The sequence below is a fragment of the Sciurus vulgaris genome, assembly GCF_902686455.1.
Source record: "Sciurus vulgaris genome assembly, chromosome: 3".
NCBI lineage: Eukaryota > Metazoa > Chordata > Mammalia > Rodentia > Sciuridae > Sciurus > Sciurus vulgaris.
This window is the reverse complement of record NC_136463.1, coordinates 25,645,472-25,669,575: the sequence shown is the minus strand read 5'-3', so window position 1 is coordinate 25,669,575 and position 24,104 is coordinate 25,645,472. Positions and strand designations below refer to the sequence as shown.

General features: G+C 38.5%; 1 protein-coding gene across 7 annotated transcripts in view; it reads left to right on the top strand.

Annotated features, from left to right (window-relative positions):
* The window catches only part of SKAP1 (src kinase associated phosphoprotein 1), a 294,350-nt gene that overhangs the window by 64,290 nt on the left and 205,956 nt on the right, over positions 1 to 24,104 (top strand). For 4 of the 7 annotated variants that reach the window (XM_079134741.1, XM_079134742.1, XM_079134743.1 and 1 more), the window contains one exon: positions 21,087 to 21,112. The exons of the other annotated variants lie outside the window; for them this stretch is intronic. In XM_079134741.1, the coding sequence (XP_078990867.1) occupies positions 21,087 to 21,112 (26 nt within the window). The remainder of the gene's footprint in view (positions 1 to 21,086; positions 21,113 to 24,104) is intronic. 7 annotated transcript variants of the gene reach the window in all.

Below are 24,104 nucleotides of genomic sequence, written 5' to 3'. Positions count from 1 at the left end.
TTACTTAGCCAGGCCATTAAAAACAAACACACAAACAAACAAAATGAAGTGGCATCTTTCAAAAGATTAATGATTTAAGAGAACTGTAACCAGGCACAGTGGTGCATGCTTATAATCCCAGCAACTTGAGAGGCTGAGGCAGGAGAATCACAAATTTGAGGCCAGTCTTGGCAACTCGACAAGGTCCTGTCTCAAAATAAAAAATAGAAAGGACTGGGACTGTATCTCAGTGGTAAAGCCTCCCTGGGTTACCCCCAGTACTGAGGGGAAAAAAAAAGACTGTACAGTTATTGAAGTCTAGTTAAGTATATGAATACAAATGCCAGAGTGTTTGGAGATGAAGTATATTCATGCTTACAGTTTGTTTAGGAAGGCATCAAAAAATACGATGTATGGGTGAATGGATAGATGCCTGACAAAGCAAATGTAATAAAATACGAATCGTAGAGTCTGCATTGTATATGGAGGTTCTTTCAATTTTATACATAGTTGAAATTTTTCATAAAATTTTGCAAAAAATATATGGCTGGTTTGACAGCAATTTAGAAACTATGGACTTTATTCAATGTGGTTTCAGAAAACCATAAACCTTCTCAATTTGGAAACATAATAAACACACACACACATACACATATGTGTGGTTTTTAGAATGGTAGTTTTCTAGGAATAACTTTATTATTTGGGGATGGTACTGACCTAAAGGATAATCTTTCAGTTTGTTATTTCTGACATAACTAATGGAAAGTAGTGAACTTTTATACTTCTTTAAAACTTCTAGGCCAGCAATTATTGAAGACTGAAATTCAATTCAAACATTCTGCCCAGGAGATCCTGAAATTTTGATTTTTTTTAAGAAAGGCAATTTCTGACTTTTCTCATAAATTTGATAAAAGGAAAGCTAATATGAGATTGGTAGTCCAGTAGGAAATGGAACTCAATTTTACATTTTTTAAATCATTTTATGGTATTAAAAATGACAGAGGTTAGAAACAAAGCTCTTATTCTTTTATTGAACTAGAATTGAAAGTGGCAGAAAATCATTTTGGCCCTACTGCAGTAAATGTTATCACTAAAACATGTTCAGGGGATATTAGGACAGTCTCTCAAGCACTGGAGACAAAAGTTCACAAAACAAGAACTGATTTTTCTGTCCTTATCTTGAAATTATTAGATGTACAGGAGATGAAAGTATCTTAGCTCTCAGAGGACAGGGGATGGAATATGTGTTGAAAAATGATAATGTCTACTTTCTAGAAAGCTGAAATGGAGAGAATGTGGTAGCATGGTTGACTCTGCAGTGACAGGCACGGTGGAGGGGAAGGGATTCACAGGGGTAGGGGTGTCAGCACCCAAACTAGCCCCAGGGCCTGAGGAATCCAGGACTGAGAAAACTATACCCCTACAGTACTGTGAGCTGACGATGCAAATGGCGAGGAAGCAAATGATGTTCTTCATTAAAAGAACTGTTTGAAGATTTTATTTAACAAGGAGATTAAACTGGAGCTGTCAGCAGCTACTTTATTTCAAGAATCCTGTAGGAGAGAAATTTCAAGTCCATTTGGGAAAAACCAATCATTTTTGAGTGTGCAGTGTGATTATGCTTCAGAATTTTGTGTAAATGAAGCAGGTTGGTAGGCATATGTTTGCTGATTCTAAAATGATTAAAATTCAGAATAAGTAAGACTCTTGTGAAATTGAGTTTTCAGGCCCCAGCCAGTGTTCCATACTGCCATATGGCATAACTAGAATTAATTGCTGTTCCCAGTCTCTTATTCTTTTACTGAATACTTAGGTGCCCTGTTTGAAATACTAGAGGTTCCCCAAAAGTATTCAATCATATGAGATCGATGTTTGACATATTCATGAAGACAGTGTGTGTAGCTAATAGTTGCTTCGAAGAAAAAGCCTCTTAAGAGTTTTTCTAACTTCCCTCACTGTCTCCCTACTCCCTGCTTTTTTTTTTTTTAATTAAAAATGGAGAAATAGGAGGGTTAGCAAGAAAAGGATAATACATTCCCAGGACTTTATAGGGCAGTGTAAATAGAAAAGACAAAGCAAGGAATCTTTTTTTTTTTTTTTTTTTTTTTTTTTTTGCTAGTTTTTAGCTCTTTAATACAAATGGACTCTCAACATAGACCTGCAACAACAAACAGCATCACCTGGAACTTGTTGGTAATTCAGACTCCCAGGTGCCATTGAAGCAGACCTACTGAATCAGAATCTGCATTTTAATAAGACCTAGGTTATTTGTATGCACATTAACATCAGGGAAGCCTTGCTCTAATACATCAGACACACCAGGTTCATTTTAAATTCAGTTTATCAGGACTTGGAATATGCATTTCTGGAGATAAGCTCCTTAAAGGAAATGGATGGTCTTATAGTTAATTTTTTTTAATAAGGTTCTAGCATGGGGCTGGAGTTGTGGCTCAGTGGTAGAACACTTGCCTGGCATGTGTGAGGCACTGGGTTTGATTCTCAGTGCCCCATATATAAATAAATAAACAAATAAATAATTGACTACTAAAATATATACATGTGTATATATATAAATTTTTAAAAGTTCTAGTATGGTGGGGGCATGTGGCAGGATTTCAATGATGTGAGTAGGATAAATGGTAAAAATTGTTACAGACATGTTTTTAGATCCCAGACTAGACCTTACAATAACAAGAGACCTTCTTTATTTGAAAATTTACTGTTCAGTAGCCAGTCCCACATATTTCCCAGAAATAAGGATGTTTTCTTTTACCAAATGTAAGAGGATACAGAGCTCGTTTCAAAAGATAGTATCTCCTATAATAACCTCAAAATATACTCTACTGTCATGTATATCTAAAAAGAACAAATGAGAAAAAGAAAAAAGTAATGTTTCTCTGACATTCTAATTGGAATTGTGATAGAAGATTACAAGACTGCTGACCATGTATTGGAGTTCCCTGGGAGCATGGATGTCAATCATTCCTGCCATCTTTTTTACCCATCACTACCCCTGTACCTTTGGCCATTCTCCTCCCTATTCAGCATTGCACATCCTCATCTTTATCATCTCTCATTTTTCTGATCATTCTCTTCTAATCCTTGCCCATTTTCCCCCTAGAATCCATGTCCTGTTACAAATTGAACCCCAAGTGAATCTTCAGGCTCGTTCTCCATCTGAGCCTAGCTAAAACGTGGCTCTCCTATCAGATATTGTTTAACTTGCAACCATCTTAAATAGAATTTGCTCATTTTCCAGAGTGCTGTCAGCATTCTTTAAGCTCCTTGCTGCCACTTCTATACTTTTGCTATTTGATCTTGTGCACAATCTTTCCCTTTTTCTCCTTTGAAGTTATTCTTCATGACTTTGAAATACTCTGTCCCTCCTCCTCTTTCGAATTCAGACTTTCCTCACATCGTTTAAGGACTGAAGTGTCAACTCACAGTTGTTATATTTGCTCTATTCCTTTTGCTGTTCCCCAGAGACTCCCTCTTTTTTCAGTTTAGCATTTCTCTCTCCATTACATCTCTCCAACCATCATATAAATGTGCTCAAATATTTCCCAAGGTTAAAAAAATCATGTCCTACACAGCGATTCTCTCTCTAGCTACTGTCTTGTATCTCTTCCTGTACAGGGAAACATGGTGTAATAGAAGCCTAGACTAGCCATTTCTGGTTTCCTGTTCTGTGGTCACTCCTTGTTCATTCTTTAGTGCCCTCTAATCTAGCTTCTGCTGCTATCATGTTACTCTTGCCAAAGTACCAGTTGCTCTTAGATTGCCACATCCTGGTGACACTTCATGTTTGTCTGATTTGGTCTTTCTGTAGTATTTGACACCATTGATCACTTCCTTTCTCTTAGATATTAAAAAAAAAAAAACCCTCTCATTTGGATGTTAAGGCCAAGTGATTTCTCTGATAAGTGGATGATGATACATAATCGGGGGGGGGGGGGGAAGGCAAGAATGGAGGAAGGATGGATTGTGCTGAGTGAGGAAAATGAGGGGTGGGAAGGAAAGATAATAGAATGAGACAAACATCACTACCCTATGTACGTGTATGATCACACAAACGGTTTGATTCTACTTCATATACAGCCAGAGAAATGAAAGTTGTACCCCATTTGTGTACAATGAATAAAAAAAAAACAAAAAAAACCTCTCCTACTTGATTCCCATCATGATAGTCCCTCCTGGTTTTCCTTCTTCCTCGTGTTTATTTTCTCTCCCTCTGGCTCTCACTTGAGCTCATTTTGTTACCCTACCCTCCTCCTGCTGCTCCTTAGGCTTGTCTCTTTCCTTGCTATATTCATCTTAGGCAGTTACATGCATGTCCGTAGTTCCACAGCTTCCCCTGTGCATAGATGACTCCCAGTTCTACAGCTGCAGTTCTGTCTCCAGGGCACCAGACAGCACATTGGATAGCTCCTCCCCAGTGTCTCATGATAACTTCTGACTTCTCAACACTGGGAGAGACCTGCTGGATGCCTACTGAACAGCCTCCCTCCATTCTTCCTTAACAGCAGAATCCTATTAACCCAGGGATGAATCACAATCTGCAAGCCGTTCTGCTTCGCCAGTGGTTGGTCTAGTTTTGACTTTAGAAATGTAAGTTTTCTGCAAGTTGCTCACAGGACACTCTGATGCTTGGGAGATAGCACTACATGAGTTACCTTAAGACGTTAACCTGTTCTGAAGTGTTAGAGCAGAAAGATGGGAAGCGACTGGGTCCTTTGTGCCACCATTCTGGCCTGCACCAACTCTGGAATCACCTGCCTCCAGACTTTTTGTTTTGTGGGGAAAAATAACCTCTGCTTATCTAAGCCTTTGCCAGTCAGGTTTTCTGTTACTTGTAGTGAAAAGAATCTTGAAGGCTTGAGTGTCTAGGACCGACCTTGTTATCTGATATTCTGCTTCCTCTGCTCTTATATTCTACTCTTCCTCTGCTTTCTCTAGGTCCAGGTCCCCAAGGCAGAATCTGGGAGTCATTCTTGACTTTTCTCTTCTTTTCCCTAATCATCAATAAGGCCTATGGATTCTTTACCCTAAATTCTTCTTCTTTTTTCTTTTACTGTTTTTATTAATATGTTATAATGCTATGTAAGAGTGGGGTTCATTTTGACATAATCATACATGCATGGAATAGAATTTGCTCCATTTCAGTCCCCAGTACTTCTTTTTTCCCTTCTCCTTCTCTTCTCTAATAGTCTTTCTTCTGTGTATTTATTATTGTTGTTTTTTAAATTGGTGCTTTACAGAGGTACATAAAGGTGGAATTCACTATGATATATTCATATATGTACAAAGCATAATTTCATCATTTCATTCCTAATTTCCTCCCTTGTCTCATCCCTCCTCCATATCCTTCCTCTATTCCATGATCTCCCCTCTAACTTTGTGGGACCCTCTACCCCACCCCCCACATACTTTTCTTTCCCTACTTTACCCTAGCTTCTGCATGTGAGAAAAGTTCAGCCCCTGACTTTCTGAGCCTGCCTATTTCACTTAGCCTGATGTTCTTTAGTTCCATCCTTTACTAGCAAAAATCATAATTTCATTCTTTTTTATGACTGAGTAAAACTGCATTGTGTATATATACCACCTTTTCTTTATTCATTCATCTGTTGACAAGCACCTGGGCTGGTTCCATAACTTGGCTGTTGTGAATTGTGCTTCTGTAAAGGTGGAAGTGCCTGCCTCACTAAAGTATGATGCTAAATCTGTCTTCTTGTGTCTGTTCCCTCTGTCACTTAACCATCAGCTTTCATAAAGTGTGACCTGAGCTTTGCAGAATGCTCTTTTCTAGTTTTCTGCCTCCTACCTATCCCTGTTCTAACTTCTTCTGCTTCTCCATTTTGTTGAAAGAGAAAACTTGTGTACAATGGTCATTTAATCATTCATATTATAGGTGATTTACTGACATAAAATGATAAGATGACTATAAGTAGGTTGAAAAATATATAAAATCTCACAGAGAAAAATGCCTACAAATATACACCAAAACTTTAATGATAATGATCTCTGGCAAGTGGAGTTTGAGTGAGTTTTAATTTCTTCTTATATTTTCTCTCTATAGTGAATATATATTTAATCTAAGTTACCAATATCAGAGTCTTGCCTGTTTTAGAAAGGGGCAGGGATTAAAGAGCCAGAGTATTTGGTTTCAAGGTGGGAAAGAAGTTGGTACTGAGGGGGAAAGAGATGCAGAAATTGGAGCTCAGGCTTTAATTGTCCAGCATGGTCTAGGGTGACGGCTTCTATGAAAATTAACATCTGTATTTGGAGGTGTTTTATGCTATGCTTTAACATACACATGCAAAAGTGAAATTATTTATGAACCATATGAAATGCAACAGTCCTTTGAGTGCTTTATGATGATTTTTCTGAAATAATGTTTTGGATTTTTCTTTTTAAATCAAGGAAGTTCATTCTCAAGGTCTTCATTAGATGAGGTATCACTGACTGAGAACAACGTTTCTTAGATGTTGTCCCTTTGAGCTGCACTTAACTGACACAGGATGAATCTTTCATTACAAAAGGATTATCTACACTCTGTACAACTATTTAGTAAAGCATTCGTATTTGTCGGACTCCTTTTCCAAAGTCATGGTGCTTGAGTAAACTATTCACTTCCTCTTTCTCAAAACATCAGTCACCATGATTGATTTTTATGTGGGTCATAAAGAGAAATGGAATCAACTGAAAGCAGGGTGAGGATTACAGGCTAAAGCAGTTAATTTACTTAACAAATACATATATCAGTTGGTTGTTTATGTTAGACATGATGCCAGGTGATCAAGACTGTGTCACAGAAGACATATTCATGTTTTCCAAGGAGTTCTTGGGCTGGGGTCTGCATGGAACCCTGTGCTCACAGATCCCTTTCCTTGAAAGTCTGAAATATTCGGTTTCAAATTGTTACATGCCCAGGGTTCCACCACTTAGAGATTCATGTGGGTTTTAAAATAGAATTTTTTAAAAATAAAAATTCACTTGGAGGGTGAAGAGACTTTCAGTGGTCCATTTATGTGCATTGGGCCTTTTCAATGATTTTCTCCTAACTTTTGGTTAAGATGACTACACTGAGGAATTCAGTGGCCGGTAAGCTTGTTAAATTGCTGTTAAAAGCAATGCTCAGTGCTAGGTACACTGAGAGTTATGAGAGTAACAAATGATCCTTTCCCTCAGGAAGAATGAGGGCTTCAGAGACTGTTTACTTCTGCAACTTAAGAATAACAGGCACAACTAACATTCATCACACACCTACCATGTGCCAGGCCCTGTGTCAGGGACTTCGTACAAATTCTCTCATTTAACCCTCTCAAAAGGTGTGCACAGTGGACACTATTGTAATCCCCAATTAGCAGACAAGATAACTGAGGTTCAGAGAGGTAAGCAGTTTTCCCAAGTCTATGTACCTATTCAGTTCTAGAATTGGGATTTGAATCCAGGCAGTGTGACTGCTGGGTAAACACTCTTATAGAGGTTCAATTTCCTCATAAAAAGTGAAGAATGCTAGTTCATTCATTCATTCATGGATCAACAAATGTTTATTGAGAACATATACTATGTGTAAAGGATTTTTGTGATGGCACAAGTCCCACTCCTTCTGCAAATTATTTTTAGGGATGATAAACCAAAGGATTATACAGTACACTTACTTTATAGGGTTGTCCTAATGCACATAAAAGTGCCTATACAATATGTATCACATAGTGGATAGTCAACAAATATCCCCAAGAAACTTACAAGCTTGTGGGAAAGATAAAAAGCATGCAATGCACAAGTAACTAAAATACAAGATACATGTAGCAAAATCTTTAGAAGAGGTGCAGAGAGATAATACCAGGAAAGCCCAGAGAAGGAAAGCACTCCTGGTCTGTGGGCTGTGGGAAGTCTTCATGGATGAGTTGGCAAGATGGGTTGGACATAGTTGAAAGAAATAGATTTTTGGTAAGATAAATCAAACACAAAAATACCAAGTGCAAAGATGCAGAGATACAGTTTGGACATGTTTATCAGGTAAAAGAGAGTAATGGGACATATGGCTGAAAAGACAGGATGAAACTAAATCATGTTAAGGAGAGTTTTGATTGGGTTTGGGGAGGAGTGATAGGTACAACCTCAGACAGGGATAGTTAAGCTGAGAAAGGTGCTTTAGTAGGGAGCTGTGCACAACATTTGGGTCTTTGGTGCCAGGATTGAGGCTGCTGGGAGATAGGAGACGGCTATAAAGAGAGAAGAACATCAAAGGTTGTCTGTGTTCCCTATGCCCAGAGAAATAAATCTCTGCCACACTCCATTTTATTTTTCAGGGGTTTTGTTTTGTTTTGTTTGTTTTTTGGTACCAGGAATTGAACCTAGAGGCACTTAACCACTGAGCCACATCCCCAGTTCTTTTTATATTTTATTTAGAGACAGGGTTTCACTGAGTTGCTTCGGGCCTCGCTAAATTGCTGAAACTGCCTGCCTCAGCCTCCTAAGCCACTGGAATTATAGGCATGCACCATCATGCCCAACCTATTTTACAGTTTTATTGAAGTACTACTACTGGTATGTGAAACACTGTACATTACAATGTATACAATTTGGTCATCTAGCCAGTTTCAGAACTTTATGTCTATGGGAAAGACCATTGTAAACAGCTGACTTTGTGTTTCAACTTTTGAAATGTAATGGACTTATAAATAAAAAACTGTATTTACTACCCTTCATATCTGTTAACAATATTTACTAGATTTTTGAATCAAGTAAATTATATAACCCATCACCATCTATTACTTTGTTTCATTAGGAAAACGTATTCCAAGGCCCAAATACTTGGAAATGAACTTTTCAAACACAGACTATTATTAACTGGGGACTACCTTTTAAAAATGTCCTTAGCTTTTTCCACACTGACCCCATCACACAAATTATCAGGAGATCTTATTTAGAAGTACAGATTATAGGCCCCTGAAGAAGCTAATTCACTAGGTCGACTGTAGACCCTGAGAATTTGTGTTTCCATAGGGCTCCAAGGGATTCTATAAACCAGGAAAATATGTAAACATCCTTATCAGGAGACTCCAGGGTTTTCTTTTTTTTTGGGGGGGTGGGGTAAGAGGCTACTTTGGTTTTCAACTGAATTTTAATAGTGAAAGGGAAGAAACTAAGAGGAATTTTATTGGGACGTATGAGCAGAGACTGGGGTTTAGGATGGTGGTGGTGGTGGGGGGGGTTTCCAGTATGACTGGGGATAACTGATAGGAAAAAAATTAAGAACAGGCCTGACTTAGGACCTGCTAGTAGCTGACAGTATCTCAGTTTGCTTCTAGGGTGAGGAGATGGGGATATGTTCATATGCTGATTGTTGTGCTTCACTGTGGCCTGCAAAAATCTCAAGACATTTCTGATGGTGAAGAATCCCTCAGAGTGGGGCAGAACTGGAAGTCCTGGGGTTGATTGGTTGATTGTGGTTGAACTGCTGGGACCTCTGACCTGTATTGATAGAGCTGCAGAACTGGTCACAGAGTCATTAGCCTTTAGATCAAAGTTCATTCCATTCCCTATGATTTAGATAATTGATACTTTATGCAAGGGTTTAACTGTGACTGCTATAGGTTTCTGTACAGAGAACTCAATGGAAAAGAATGATACTTAAGAATCTTGTACAATAGGGACAAAAGCAATCATTTAAAACAAGTAGGTTGACATGAACTTAAGAAATTGTGAAATAATTGGCAAGTGATTTCTGAATTTCTGGGTACATTTCAGTTCTTAACTGGAAGAAAGCATATACATAAGAATAGGAGTTCCATAAAAATTTCAGAAATTCATTATAATTCTGAGTGGTTACCAACAGAAGCCTGCTTTCTAGATTGTTTTTATTTATTCAGATTTTGGTGCACCATGGATGAGTGAAATAATACTGTCTTTAATTAGGATTCTATTGTTATTTTTCAATTAATCTGTGTCAGTAGTTTTAGCATTTGTATTAAATCATTTTCTTCATGAAAGCTTTTAATGAGGAAACAAATTGATTGTATTTATATATTGGATTCTTGCCACTGTGATGTGTATTCGGTCGTGTCTTTTGAAGTATATTTTTGCCGGTCATTTTGTGGTTAGTCTTTGAAGCTTTGACAAAAGAAGGCGGGGAGAGTGAGCAAGAACGAGAGAGAAAGGAAGTGGGGAGAGAGAAAATAAAGAAATTCTTTAGATGAAGATTTTAATAAAGCATTCTTATTTTTCTCTTCTCTTTTCTCCCCTTCCTCTTTTTTCCTCTTGCCTTGTGTTACTTAGAAGAGAATGAAGGCACCCCACACCCATCATATTTGGAATAAATCCACACTCCACAGTACTGCCTCAGTATGGTTTTCTCCCCTACACTACTCTCTACTCATTCTGAGCAATGATAAACCTTGCTGTTGCTGATCTAACAAGTATTTATTGAGCACGAGCTTTATGCTACTTCTCCTTGAGGGCTCTGTGACATAGAAAGGTGAGACTTTAATGCACTATTATAGGTGTGCACAGGTGTGCTGTGGAAGCAGCTAAAACAGGAGACTGGGCTGAGCCTCAAAGCGCCATCAAGAGTTTGTTAGGGGGTCTGGGGTTATGGCTCAGTGGTAGAGTGCTTTCCTGGCACATGTGAGGCACTGGGTTTGATGCCCAGCACCACGTAAAAATAAATAAATAAAATAAAGGTATTGTGTCCATCTATAACTAAAAAAAAATTTTTAAAAAAGAGTTTGTCAGGTGAAGGAGGAGGCATGCAATGAAGGGTGTGCTGGCAGAGGGAGCAGCATGTGAGTGGGAACTGGGGGGGCTCTCTGAAGGATTTTAAGTAGGCGATTAAGACTGGGTTTGCCTTTTAGGTCATGAAAATAATGTTGGTGCTAAGGACATAAACAGCTGACCTTTATTAGAGGCTTACCAGCTACCAGGCTTACTATTCACTTCTTTATCTGAACGACCTCTGTGGATTCTCCCAAGAATCATACAAAGCAGGTGTACTTATTACTATTTCTGTTTGAAAGATGAGGAAACCATGTCTGCAGCTAAAGCCTTGCACAAGAAGGTGGAGCCAGGACTACATCTCAGGCCTGTCTGCAAAGCCTTTGTTCTTCATGGTCACTGCATTACCTTTTCCATCCACAATGAAGAGACTGGGTCAAAGGGAGCAGGATGATGGCAAGTGGACCACTTAGTTACCTTGATCTCTACGAAGCCTTGAAAGAATTCAGTGTCTGCAGAGGTGGGAGGAGATAGATTAAAAGATATTAAGGAAGTTGGTCTTGGTGACTGATGGTTATACACAGTAACAAAGAAAGAGGTAAAGGGATGAATCCTAAGCATCAACTGCATGGATGGTGATGTCATACCTTGAAAGAGGGGACACAGGAGAAGGAGAGGTTTGGGACTTGAGGAACCAAGGGCAGTTCCACAAAATAATTTGGAAATTATTAATGAGAAATAATAATTTCTCATTATTTACTGAGAAATAATGATATCCTCAGCTTCTGAACATTTTAATTGATTATCAAAAGTATTTAGGGGCTGGGGATATAGCTCAGTTGGTAGAGTGTTTGCCTTGTAAGCACAAGGCCCTGGGTTCAATCCCCAGTACCCGCAAAAAAAAAAAAAAAAAAAAAAAGTATTTAGTAAGTGACCATTGGTGTCTTTCCTGGTCAGCCTGATTTCCATACCTGTCCCTCCAGTCTTCTCTTACTCTCTTGTCCTTTTGTCTCACATGCCTGGAAAAGTCCTATCCTTGTATGAATTCAACTGTTCGACTTTTCTGTTCCTGCACTTGGGCAGCTAATCAGTACCGGAGAAAAATTATACAACTGAATTTCCACCACAGTAAATCTTAGTTTCCAACCTCAATGGAACCCTTAATGATTCCTGGCAATTAATTTATATGCCCCATGTCCACAGCCTTTTCAGTTTTCCTTTCTGTCCCCTGCACAAGTCCCTGTCAGTCTTTACCTCATCGTATGGCCTGTAACTCTTCACACAACATCAAAGAGAAAACAGAGCCTTTTAGGTTGGAACCCACTCAGTATCCTGTCCTGCCCCCTCCTCAAACATATCTGCTTTGGGATGCTAAACTGGGCCTCTGCCATCTGCTCTACTGATGGGCCTGGCCCCATGCCTGGCTTCCCTCTGCATCCTGAGTCTGGCCTCTCTGTGACCCTCCTCTTCCCTGCCCTGCCAGACTTCTTCTTCTATCTGGCCCCAGATGCTCCCTCAGCAAGCCTTATCTGCAGGCAAAAAGATAGGTTCTGCTATCATTCAGATCTTGGTTCTTCTGGTGCCATTGATTACCACATGTGTGTTCTGGGCCCACATCATTTCTATACAATCGGATGTTTACAGCCTAAATAGTCTACAGTTCAGGTTTCCTGTGCTCTTAGTTCCTCACAGAGCGTCTGGCAAACAGTGAAGATTTACTAACATCACTATAATCAAGAGAATAAATTCAGTATTCCTAATGTGAGATACAGAAAATGTGTTCACTTGTTGATGTCAAGAAATCCACTTTGCCTAGATGCGTCCTGCGAATTAGTCCAGCTTAAAAAAAATTTTTTTAGCTGTAACATTTACCCTCCAGTGAGTAATATGACCATGTTCAGAATGAATAAAATATCAAAGGCATGATAGTTGAGAAGAGTTTGCCCAAGGAGGTTTGGAAAGTGTTTTCATAGAAACAGTTCCATTTTCAAACCAATACCACATTTTCAAACCTGCTCCTGATTCTGTGCAAGATAAACTGGTGGTTCACAATGTGGACTTCCAAACTCGTATGGTACAGCCAGATAACTGTTCTTTCTTCATTTTTCTCATCTGTAAAGTGAAGACTAGATTAAATGATCTCAAATGTCCTTCCAGCTATAAACTTCAATGAGTATATGGGCCACAGTAACAAAGTCGGGGCCATCGGTTACTCACCAATCAGACAACAGAATCTCAGTGGTTGAGGAGTAGCTATTAACCTGAAGTCAGCAAAAATATTAAACAATATTAGGCCTCCAAGCACCAAAAGTGACAAAACTGGCAGGCAGAAGTCAAGGAGACAACAATTTTAAAATACGGTAGCCATTGGAGTCTTTGTACACAGTGGCACTTTTTTTCCCCATTGTGCAAATTTGGAACTGAAAGTTGTATAACTTTCCTCTTTGACAGTCTGCTCTCAACCTGTCTCAAAGTCCATAATCAAATCTCTGCCCCTTCTCTTGCTCCATCACCCCATATCCTGGGATTAAAGCCAGGGGTGCTTAACCACTGAGCCACATCCCCAGCCCTTTTTAGTTTTTATTTGGAGACAAGGTCTTGCTAAATTGCTAGGGCTGACTTTGAACCTCAGCCTTCCCAGCCACTGGGATTACAGGCACGAGCCACTTGCTCTTAAGTAACTTTTTAAATTGTCTCTGGATTTCTCTCTTTCCCAAACACATCAGAGTCAAATTTGATCACAATAGCCAAGCATGGTGCACCTTGCCTGTAATGCCAGTGGCTCAGGAGGCTGAGGCAGGAAGATTGCACGTTCAAAGCCAGCATCAACAACTTAGTGAGAGTAAGCACCTCAATGAGACTCTTGTCTCTAAATAACATACAAAAAGGGGCTGGGGATGTGGCTCAGTGGTTCAGAGCCCCTGAGTTCAATCTCTAGTCTCAAAAAAAAATAAAATTGATCACAGTGGACATAATTTCTCCATCCTCAAAGACAAGCAAACAAACAAAACTTTCAGTGAATGCCTTTTATCTTCTGGGGAAAACAATTTCTAAACTCTGACTTGACTTGTATGCCACAAGACACCCAACCATCATTTTTCTTTTATTAGTTTACTGAGTTATACATGCAGGGAGTTTAGGGCCTATGTAAACATCCTAGTGAGATTTATTCATGAAGAAACTGTCCTCATGTTAGAGAGTAGGGGAGGGCATATTAGAATGTAAGTTTCCTGTATTGCAATGAGAAATCTGAACTATTGGCTGACAAAGAAGAGCTCTGGGTATCTTGCTGCTCATAGGCAAGGTGGATGTTCTATTGATCACGGCAAGGACCCCACATAGCAAAAGTATTTTCTAGAAGACTTAAGTGGTGAATACCATTTTGTTTTTTAAACTTCTTTTAAAACTTCATTTTCTTTATTGTCTGGGAGTGGACTTTTAAAAACTTGGGAGAGGGCTCAAGAGTTACACTGTCAGTATCAGACAATGTTGCTTGTTTACTATTTAATAAATATTTAATGTAATGATTGTATTTTGTAAGTAGGAAAACATTTTGTTGTCTCCTGGGATAGGTTTCTAAAATTTATGGTTATAGACTCAAGACCCCAGAATCTTACATTCCAAAGAATAACCCTGGATCTTTTTATGGCAGGTCCTTCTATTACTTGAGTTGCATGTATATTATTTATTGTTATCATCCCATTTGTTCTTTGCTGCCTTTGGTTGTCATTTCTCTGTATATAAATATCTCATATTTTGGACTAGATTGTAAGCTCCTTGTAGGTAGGCTCTAACCCTTGTACTTTTGGTAGAATTGAAGGAATTAGGGCTCAAGGGGGCAAAAGTTCCCCACAAGGGCCTTCCTTTTTCTATTTCTGAAGCTGGTACTCGGACCCCTGGGTCCCAGGTCTCTGATGCCTCCACCAGAGACTTCCACCAGATGGTGCTCTTTTCCCATCTCTGTTCCTGGGTGTCGCTGACCATGTCACCCTTTGCTACTAGCCCATTTCCTTCTGTAAGGAAGTAGATAGGATGCTGGTAGTAGAAAGAGAATTCAAAATCAGTATGAATCGTTCCAAGTGAGAAAATAGGTAATAAGAAATATCTATGGTGTGCAAACTTAGCATCATTCAGCAAGGCCATTTCCGTGGGCATAAATCAGACTGTACTGTGTGACTCCCTGCTCAGGGTCAATTGTAAAGGGGTTTTCGTAATTGTCAACTTAACATTGAAGCCCTGCTCAACTAGGCATGCCTTTGAATCTTAAGATTACAGTTCGAATGCCAGAACAACACTTCAGTGTTAGTCTTTGTAGTCTGTTTGGAGAAAGCCATCACCAGAGAACAGGTATGGTCAAGAGGGACATAGAAGAAGCTGTGAGCATTGAGTATCGCAGACCAACCTAGACATTTGGAAGGTACTGCCATTCTGATACAAAAGTGAAGTTCAAATTTGGACCTCCTTAAGTCATCAAGAAGAGATTTGATTTTGTTCCCCAAGGCAGGGAGTATATGATATGTTTTAAATTTCTGTGAGTCATGGGAAAAATAACATTTTTAATACTTCGGTTGTGAAAAAATTTGTTTGAATGTTCTAGTTTATAATATCACAGATGTTGGCCTTTCTGGATTGCTAGTTTTATAATATCATTATAGTCTATTCACCTAGCCCCACTGGGTCTTATCATTTTTGGTTGGTGCAGGAGAAAGGGGAAGTTATTGACACTAATGAAATGTATGGATGTTTCTCCGAGAGAACAGAAAACATTTATTACTTTTCATCAATTTTAGGGAGTTTATGAATTCCCCTGAGGCCCAAACTCTGGACTCCAAGTTGAAGACCTCTGATCTAACCACTCCCTCACACTCACAATCTAGCAAAGCAATTGTACCTTTCCTTAAGTTCTAGATTTGTTTTCTATATTCCAGTCAATTGGAAAAGAGTTAATGTGGAATTTAAGAGCTTAGGCTCTGGAACTAAGCAGAACTGGGTATAAATCTTGGTTCTGCCACTTAACTCTGTGAGCTTGGTCAAGTTGTTTGACCTTCCTAAATTTATAAAATGGGAATAATAATAAGGACTAATAATAGTACTGACCTCTTAGAGTTGTTATGAATATTAAATAATATATGTGAAACATATGCATAGCACAATGTCTAGCACAGGTTGTGCTGAATATGTTAATTACTTCATAGTTAAGAAATGGAATTATTCTTCCTTCCTAGGTATTTCCAACAATATTAAGATAGTTATAGTTGTATGGTTATTTCTCCAGGATCTATCTAATTAGCTGACTGAGGGAGTGAAGGTCTGAGTACTTCAAACCCAGTAACCATGTTTATTGGTTAGCTCCATGGTCAAGACTTTGGTTAACCCCTTTCCACAATCTAATGCTGTAGAGTCACTTGCACCATTTTAAGCAGAAATCTGTGAATTTTGGGTAGTAAGCTAGAAAAGTATGTTTGTAGTATGAATGATAATGAAATATATCTGTGGATGGACCACATCTATTTAAGTCACACTTCATCCTTGGCATTGAACGAAGAACATACCATAGAAGCTAGTCAATAAATATTTGTTATCTGAGTGACTCAGTTATTCTAGAATAGTAAAATATCTTAAGAGAAAGACCATTTTGATGGGAGATTATATTTTCAAGACTGTCTGCAGTTTCTTATTAAAGTATCTGTTCAGAAACAAGTTACTGAGGTTGGAAACTTGTCTGCCTTAGTTAGTACTATGTAACCATGGACAAGTTATTTAATCTCTTTTTTTTTTTTTTTTGGCGCTGGGGATTGAACCCAGGGCCTTGTGCATGCAAGGCAAGGACTCTACCAACTGAGCTATCTCCCCAGCCCGTTATTTAATCTCTTGATAACTCAGTCTCCTCATTTAGGAAGTGGAGTAATAATAGAGTTAGAGTTTGGAGTAAGTAGGTTAACATATGGGACTTGGAACATGTTCGACAAATCTTAGCATTATTATTACTATTCCTACCACTACAGTTCCTGTTTCACATCTGGATTCCCCAATAGTATGGACTTTCCTGAAACTAAAGTTCACTTAGCAACATCTTTAATTTAAAAACATAAGTAGCAAACTTTGTCTTGCATGTAATTTAATCCTAAAATTTCAAGACTCTATTTATAGGTAAACTAAACATTGTGCATTTTTCTTCCATTTTCATTTTTGGAGGCACCAGTGAAGATGGGTTTATTTGAACTGAATGCAAAATAACCATCATCAATATGGGGCAGCATTTTCTCTCCGCTCATTCTGCACTCATCTCTTTTCAGTTCCAAATACCATTTGCAAGGACCTGATGATGTTGAGTACGGATATTGCAGAGGAATGATAACTTCCCTTTCCTATTGAAGCTGAAGCTTCAAAGAGAAGATTAAAGAAGTGTTTGTTATCTGTCTGCACAGGCCTGATATGAAATTCTCAGAGGCATTTAGGATAAACACAACTCTGCATGTGTGCATTTATATGCCTTTTCTTTTGTGGTCTTTGTATTTTGGTTTGATTTTTTTTTTAGTTCCAGACTTGTTGGATTCTCTGACTAGAGAATGATTTTCAGAGCGAAAGGTAAGAATTGGAAGATGTTGGCGGAATTTGACTAAATGCTTCCTGAAGAGCACAGAACTCTCTAGTGTGGCATCATCTTTATAGGGAATGTGATGAAGACCAGCCAGGGGATATGTTTAACAAGGCAAGATCAGGACCTTGAAGGTGTCCAGCAGAGAATAATCTGCGGTGCTCTTTAGTGGGGGATGAAATTGCTCACCTTCAGTACTTTCCTTTCAGAGGTGTCCTCTATAAGCTGTGGGATAGATGTGTAGTTTTTCTGTTGTTCTTCTTATTTTTGCATACAAACTTCCTTTAGGGATATAGCATTAATTAATACTTAGAGTAAGAAAAGAGGGAGAAAAAGTAGCATAGCAAGATAGCTTTATGCCTCCTGAAAAAGAACAGAGTTGCTGGGTGTGATGGTACACACTTGTAATCCCAGCGACTCTGGAGGCTGCAGCAGAAGGATCGCAAGTTCAAGGCCAGTCTCAATGACTGAGCAAGACCTTAAGCAACTTAATGGGATGCTATCTCAAAATTAAAAAAAAAAAAAGTACTGGGGATGTGGCTTAGTGGTAAAGTGTTTCTGAGTTCAATCCCCAGTACCAAAAAAAATAAAAAAAAAAAGAAAACCAAAGTAGCTAACATTCTATTTATGCTGCTCTACATCAAGTTCAACATGTGACTTTTATTGTTAGATTTTTAAAAATAATCAATAGACAAAATTATATCTATCTATATATATTCAAATGTACAGTGTGATGTTTTGATGTACATATGCATTAAGAAATGATTACCACAATCAAATTAATGAATATATCCATCACCTCACAGAGTTACTTTTTTTTGTGTGAGAATGCTTAAGATCTACTCTTAGCAAATTTCAAGTATACAATACAGTATTATTAATGATAGCTTGCCATACGTTAGACATTCAGAACTTTTTCATCTTCCAACTCAGAGTTTGAAAGAAATATTTAATTATAGCATTATTGGGAATAAAGCAGATTCTGAAATTTAATACCTGTTATATAGACCTGCTACCTTATTTGATACTGTTAAATTGAGTTCTTTCTTTGTAATCAACCTCTTTAAGATAAAGCTACTACTGGCAGAAGCAGTACTCTTGGTATATGGGAATCTATAGCATGTTCTTTCTTCTTGGTTAACAAGAGGAACCAGGAAATGAGGGCATGGTACAGAAAGGAACAGAAAATCCATGTTGGTTGAAGTGATAATTTTGGTAGGAGAGAAAAACACATAAAAGGCTGAGATCATCAATAACCTATTTTACCTATTTAACAATTTGCCTGGAGTTGGTCTTTTAGCTGCCACTGCAAGGTTAGTACCCCCACCACACACACCAACCACCCCCCTCCCCTGCCGCTGGGGTCAATAAGTGAGAATAATATTGGTTAGCAAAGTTCCTGCTGTTGCCATCATTAACGTTTCAGAGAGAGGAGTGTGTGTGTGTGTGTGTGTGCGTGCGCGCGTGCTTGTGTGTATGCACATGCTCACACCCTCAATTCTATTCACATTGGATTAGAAGTTGGCTAATGATAAGAAATGAAGGCTAGGGCAATGCCTCAAGAGAAGAAGAATAGCAGAATATGGAAAATTGCTTTCTGGCTGATGATTTGCTGAATGTGTTGTGTTTGGCGGAAGGAGTTTTGTACCCTGGGAATCAACACCATCTGCCAGATGGAGGTAGACCCATCTTACCATTACATATAACTTACTTAAGTTTCAGCCAGTTCTAATTTCCATGTGCTGTAGCGTTGAGAGGCCAACCCCTTCTCCCTAGCTGTGAAGCTTCCACTTCCCGCCTCTACCTCCACTCCTTCCCTCCCTTATTTCCACTACAAAGCTGGGCTGGCCTTTCCCTACCCTCTAACCCAGGTCATCTTACATTTCCCTTCACCTTATTGTCAGCCCAAAAATGTCCCGGAAAGGGAGAAAATCAAGGAAAAGGGATCATCAGGCTTCTTTTGCACCTTCTCCATCTCATCTCTGTTAATTTCCCTCAAATTAACCTCTGGATTACGGCAACATCCTCTGCAGTGACCTCTTTCCTCCCCGTTTTCTGAAGTTTTATTTTACACGGTGAAGAAATAACCTAAATACTCACTGGACTATGTTCCTCCCTAATGTGGCCAAACATAATTTCAGCCACATGTATGTACCGGAAAACACACCTTTATCTCCTGAGTATGCCTTTTTTCTGAACCTCCGGTGGGTTATGGACCCTTTTAAGAATTTGATAAAAACTGTGGACCTTCTCAGGGGAACAAAAAAGCTCAGCTATGCATTCTGAGAAGCCAAGAAGAAGATAGAAAATCTCCGTTCTGTTGGTAACATAGAGATCTTAAGTACAAAGCAAGAATTAAGGTGCAATGACTGTGAGCCTGGTAAGCCGAGGAGTGGGAGGTGTAGGAATAAAGACAGCGAATGGAGAGGATGCTTCTGAATGTTTCACTGTGACATGAAGGGAAATGGGGTGGCAGATGAGAAATGTGATATTCTCATCTGCTTTATTTTGATATGGGCATAAATGCTGATGAAAAGGACCAAGTTGAGAGGAAGAGGTTGAATATGCACAAAAGAAAAATCACGATAGACAAATGTAAGGTTCCTGTGAAGGCAGGAGGAAATGGGATCCAAAGTACAATGGACTTTTGTGGGTCACCATCACGTGCAGCAGTGTTTCTGTAGGAAAAAAAAAATGCAAGTTAGGTTCCAAATAAGTGATTTGCAAATGATCCTTTCTACTACTGCTGTTTTGTTAGTTGAAGACTTCAAGGACTGTCAATATTGCCAGTCATTTCACAAAATAACAGAGGAGAGGGAATGGATCTAAGGGCACCATTCTTGGCTCATACACTAAAATATTAGACAACCCTGAGTCAACTCTTCATGTTTCATCTGTAAAGTGAAAAATTTAGGTGTCAGAGGCATTTAAGGATGTGGTGGAGGTTGTGGTGGGTTTGGTTGTCATAACAACTGGGAGTGGCACCGTCCTTGCTGTCCAGGACGAGTGATGCTAATGTTCCTGTAGAACACAGTTCAGGATATCTCAGCAAAGAACCCTCCTGCTCAAGGCTCATAGCGCTCCTGATGAGAAACTACGAGTCGCTGTTAAGTTTCCTCCTAGGACCTTTCTAGCTCTAAAATCACAATAGTCTAGGAGTTGCACTGAATCAGTGCAGTGTTTAAACCTTTAGAATCTTTCACATCTCAGGGATGATGCCTAACTCGTGTTTTTCTCAGACAAAACTGGCTTTGGTCAGTAATCAATTCTTTATTTTTATTGGTGCATGTTAATTGTACAGAATGGTGAGTTTCTTTGTGGCTTCTGACATATTGATACATGCATATAACATCATTTCATCAATTTCACTCCCCAGGGGCCTCCCCTTACTCTCCCCTCCTCCCTCCCCCATCCTCTTCTTCTACCCTGTTGGTCTTCCTTTTACTTTTGTGGCATCCCTTTATTTTATATATTCATATATACCACCCCTCATTTTTTTCCCTACTAGTTTCCACATATGAAAGAAAACTTATGGTACTTACCTTTCTGAGTCTGGTTTATTTTGCTTGACATGCCCTCTAGTTCCACCCATTTTCCTGCAATTTTTTTTTTTTTTTTTTTTTTTTTTTTTTTTTTGTGGTGCTGGAGATTGAACCCCTGGCCTTGACCTGTAAATTTAACCAAGTATCTATCAAGGTTTTTAGACTACAAGTTATTGCTACTGTATGTCAACCAAAATTGAGAAATATAAGTTTGACTTATTTCCATTTTTTTTCTGCTCATATTTCAGATACTGTTGGGATTTTCAGCCCCAAGGTGAGTACTCTGTGACCATGAATGATTTTATACTAAAAATGTGTAGGTGGTATTGTTTATTTCTATCTCTTCTATCTGTGCTTCTTCACGGAGTGGTACTAGCCATTTCTGAAGAAAGTTAGTGGAGTGGTTAATTAACCTTCATCCTGCTGGGCCCCCCTGCCCTGCTTTTTAGCAACAAGAGGCTCTGTGCTTCTGCCTTCTGAGTGGATGGTTGCTAGATTATTTTACAAAACCAAAACTATAATATGCTTTTCTCCCTTAGGCTTTGCTAGATGCCAACAGGATCCAGTAGCATTCAAGTAAACTGGTAGCCGAGTCCATAATAAAAACCTTGGGTGGGTTCCAACTCGGCTAATCCTTCATTTGCTCCAGAAATAAATTCCACGATGTTTCATCCTCGATCACAGTGCCCTTCCACATAGTCTGTCTGGCAGCAGAGAAATGTCAGAAACAGAGCAGTGTTGAAATTCCCACTAGAACAGTGTTATCACATTTTAATATGAGTCTCACTGCAGCCTTGGTGCTTCTAATTGCTTTCAAACCATTGTTTTCCTGCTTTTGCTTGATGAACCCAGCATCTGGCATGATTCTAAAAAGTACAACAGACAGCTGTGCGCAAAATTAAAAAAAAAAAAAAAGCCAGGATTAAAACACATTTTTAAAAGGTTTAAAATTAGAATATATATATTTTTAATCCAAACAGTTTGAGGAGGTTTCTAAAGTACTATATGCATTCCTTCTTTTTAGTCATCTGGTTGAGAATGTCAGAAACATCATCCTGAATATTAATTATCTAAAATTATTATAAATGGAGGGTTTTTTCCCTCAGAGAATCAGAGTTTTAGACCAAATACGAAAATTGCTTCATGAGCTGTTTTGCTCTATAACTTTAAAAAACCAATTGTAAACTTTTTAGTACTTTTTATTTTCATAATGTTGTTAAATATATCCAATCTTAGTGAGCAGGAATACCTTAAAGAAATTAAAATGGTAAGTGAGGATGCTAGTTTTATAAAATTTTCATTTTCTAGCTCATATTTCGTTCAAGTCTACATGAGGGTTTCTTCAAAAACCAATTTTAAGAAATAAAAATCTTGTATGTTTAAAACCTTCTTTGACTCTTATAAGTTAGAATTAGAGAACTTCATACTATCTATAATAATGCAATGTGGTGTTCTGATATACCTCAGTGTTCTAAAGCATTTATAGCTGAGAAGGTAGATCCAGCAATAGAGAATTATATGTAATAATGTAGCAGTTTGCATTGCAAAATGTGAAATGCACTATTCAGAGAATGCTCCTATAGTTCAGGGTTTAACAGATGTTAACCAAAATCCACAGGGGGCAGGATGTGATTGTGAACTGGCAGAAATGAGTGGAACTGTGAGGATAAAATTAATTACCAAAGGAGAAATAAGGAATCAGTGTCAGAGATGTGGTATAATAATGTGTTGAGAAGAGAAAATAATTTTGGAGCTCAACATAAGAGAGTCTATGGGACTAAAAAGGCAAGGGCATATCTTACCAGGTTCTTGTAATGGTGGCCCTGCAGTCAGCTTCCAACATAGGGCCACTTCTACACACTCTTTCTCTCTTAAAGGGAGGGCAGTGGTAGAGCAGCCAAGGAGGGAATTGAAAATGGTTTATTTAGGACGGAAAACTGTATTTTTTCTCCACAATGATTGAACATATGTAGCAAAATCTTTGCTCATCTGGAAGTAAATGTAAGGAAAGATCAAGTAGAAAACCCCACATTTTTTACCCTAACCTTTCTTCTTCTTTGGATGTTTTATGGAATGGTGAGAGAAAATTGCCATTTAAAAAATATTTTTTTAATGGGTGCATCATACTTATACAAAAAGAAAAAATGGAATTCATTGCAACATGTTCACATATGTACCTGACATTGTTGGATTACTTTCATTCTGCTGTTCCTCCCCTTTCCCATCCTTCCTTCCTCTCCCTTGTTCCCCTTCCTCTACTCCACTGTTCTTCTCCCTTCTGTTTTCAAAAGATCCATGGCCCCCACCCACCTTTTTAAACTCTTTATTTCTCTCTAGCTTCCACATATGGAAGAGAACATTCAACTCTTGACTTTCTGTGTCTGGCTTATTTCACTTAGCACGATGTTCTCTAGTTGTGTCCATTTACTAGCAAATGACATAATTTCATTCTTATTCATGGCTGAGTAAAACTCCATTGTGTATATATACCATATTTTCTTTATCCAGTTATCCATTGGGGGACAGCTAGGCTGGTTCAATATCTTGGGTATTATGGATTGTGCAGCTATAAACATTGGTATGCATGTATCACTATAGTATCCTGATTTTAGTTCAGGAGTGGGATAGCAGGATCATACAGTAGATCCATTCTAGACTTTTCAGGAATCTCCATACTGCTTTCCAAAGTGGTTGTATTATTTTGCAGTCAACCAACAATGTATAAGTATCACATCCACATCCTCACCAGCATTTTTTTATTACTTGTATTTTCTGCATTCTAACAGGAGTGAGATGAAATCAGTATAACTTTGACTTGCATTTCCCTGTTTCGATCAGCTCTTATGTGATGGTGTGTTTCAGAAACTGGTAGGCTGAGTGGGAGAAATAACTGGTCTATATAAGTATACAAGACTCTACTGGACAATTTAGGATTATGAGAAGAATAGGAATATGTAAGAAAGAGAACCACTGGCAGAAGAATTTAGAAAACCCTAGAAAACTAGATAATGTTGGGATGGAAGTGAGAAAGGGCAGAAGTGATGGCTTAGACTTTGCTAGCATTTTTAACTGTGACAGGAATCTCTGTTTAGAAAGACATTGTGATGGAATTTATTTTATTAACTGTGTGAATTTGTCTAAATACATACTTAGGTTCTTCAGGTATTTGGGCTAAATCAGTTCTGATGCCTGGAAGGAAAATAGTTTTTAAACAGAAGATCCATTATTTGTAGGTCCTTTTGGTAAGGATTTACATGCATTTTTCA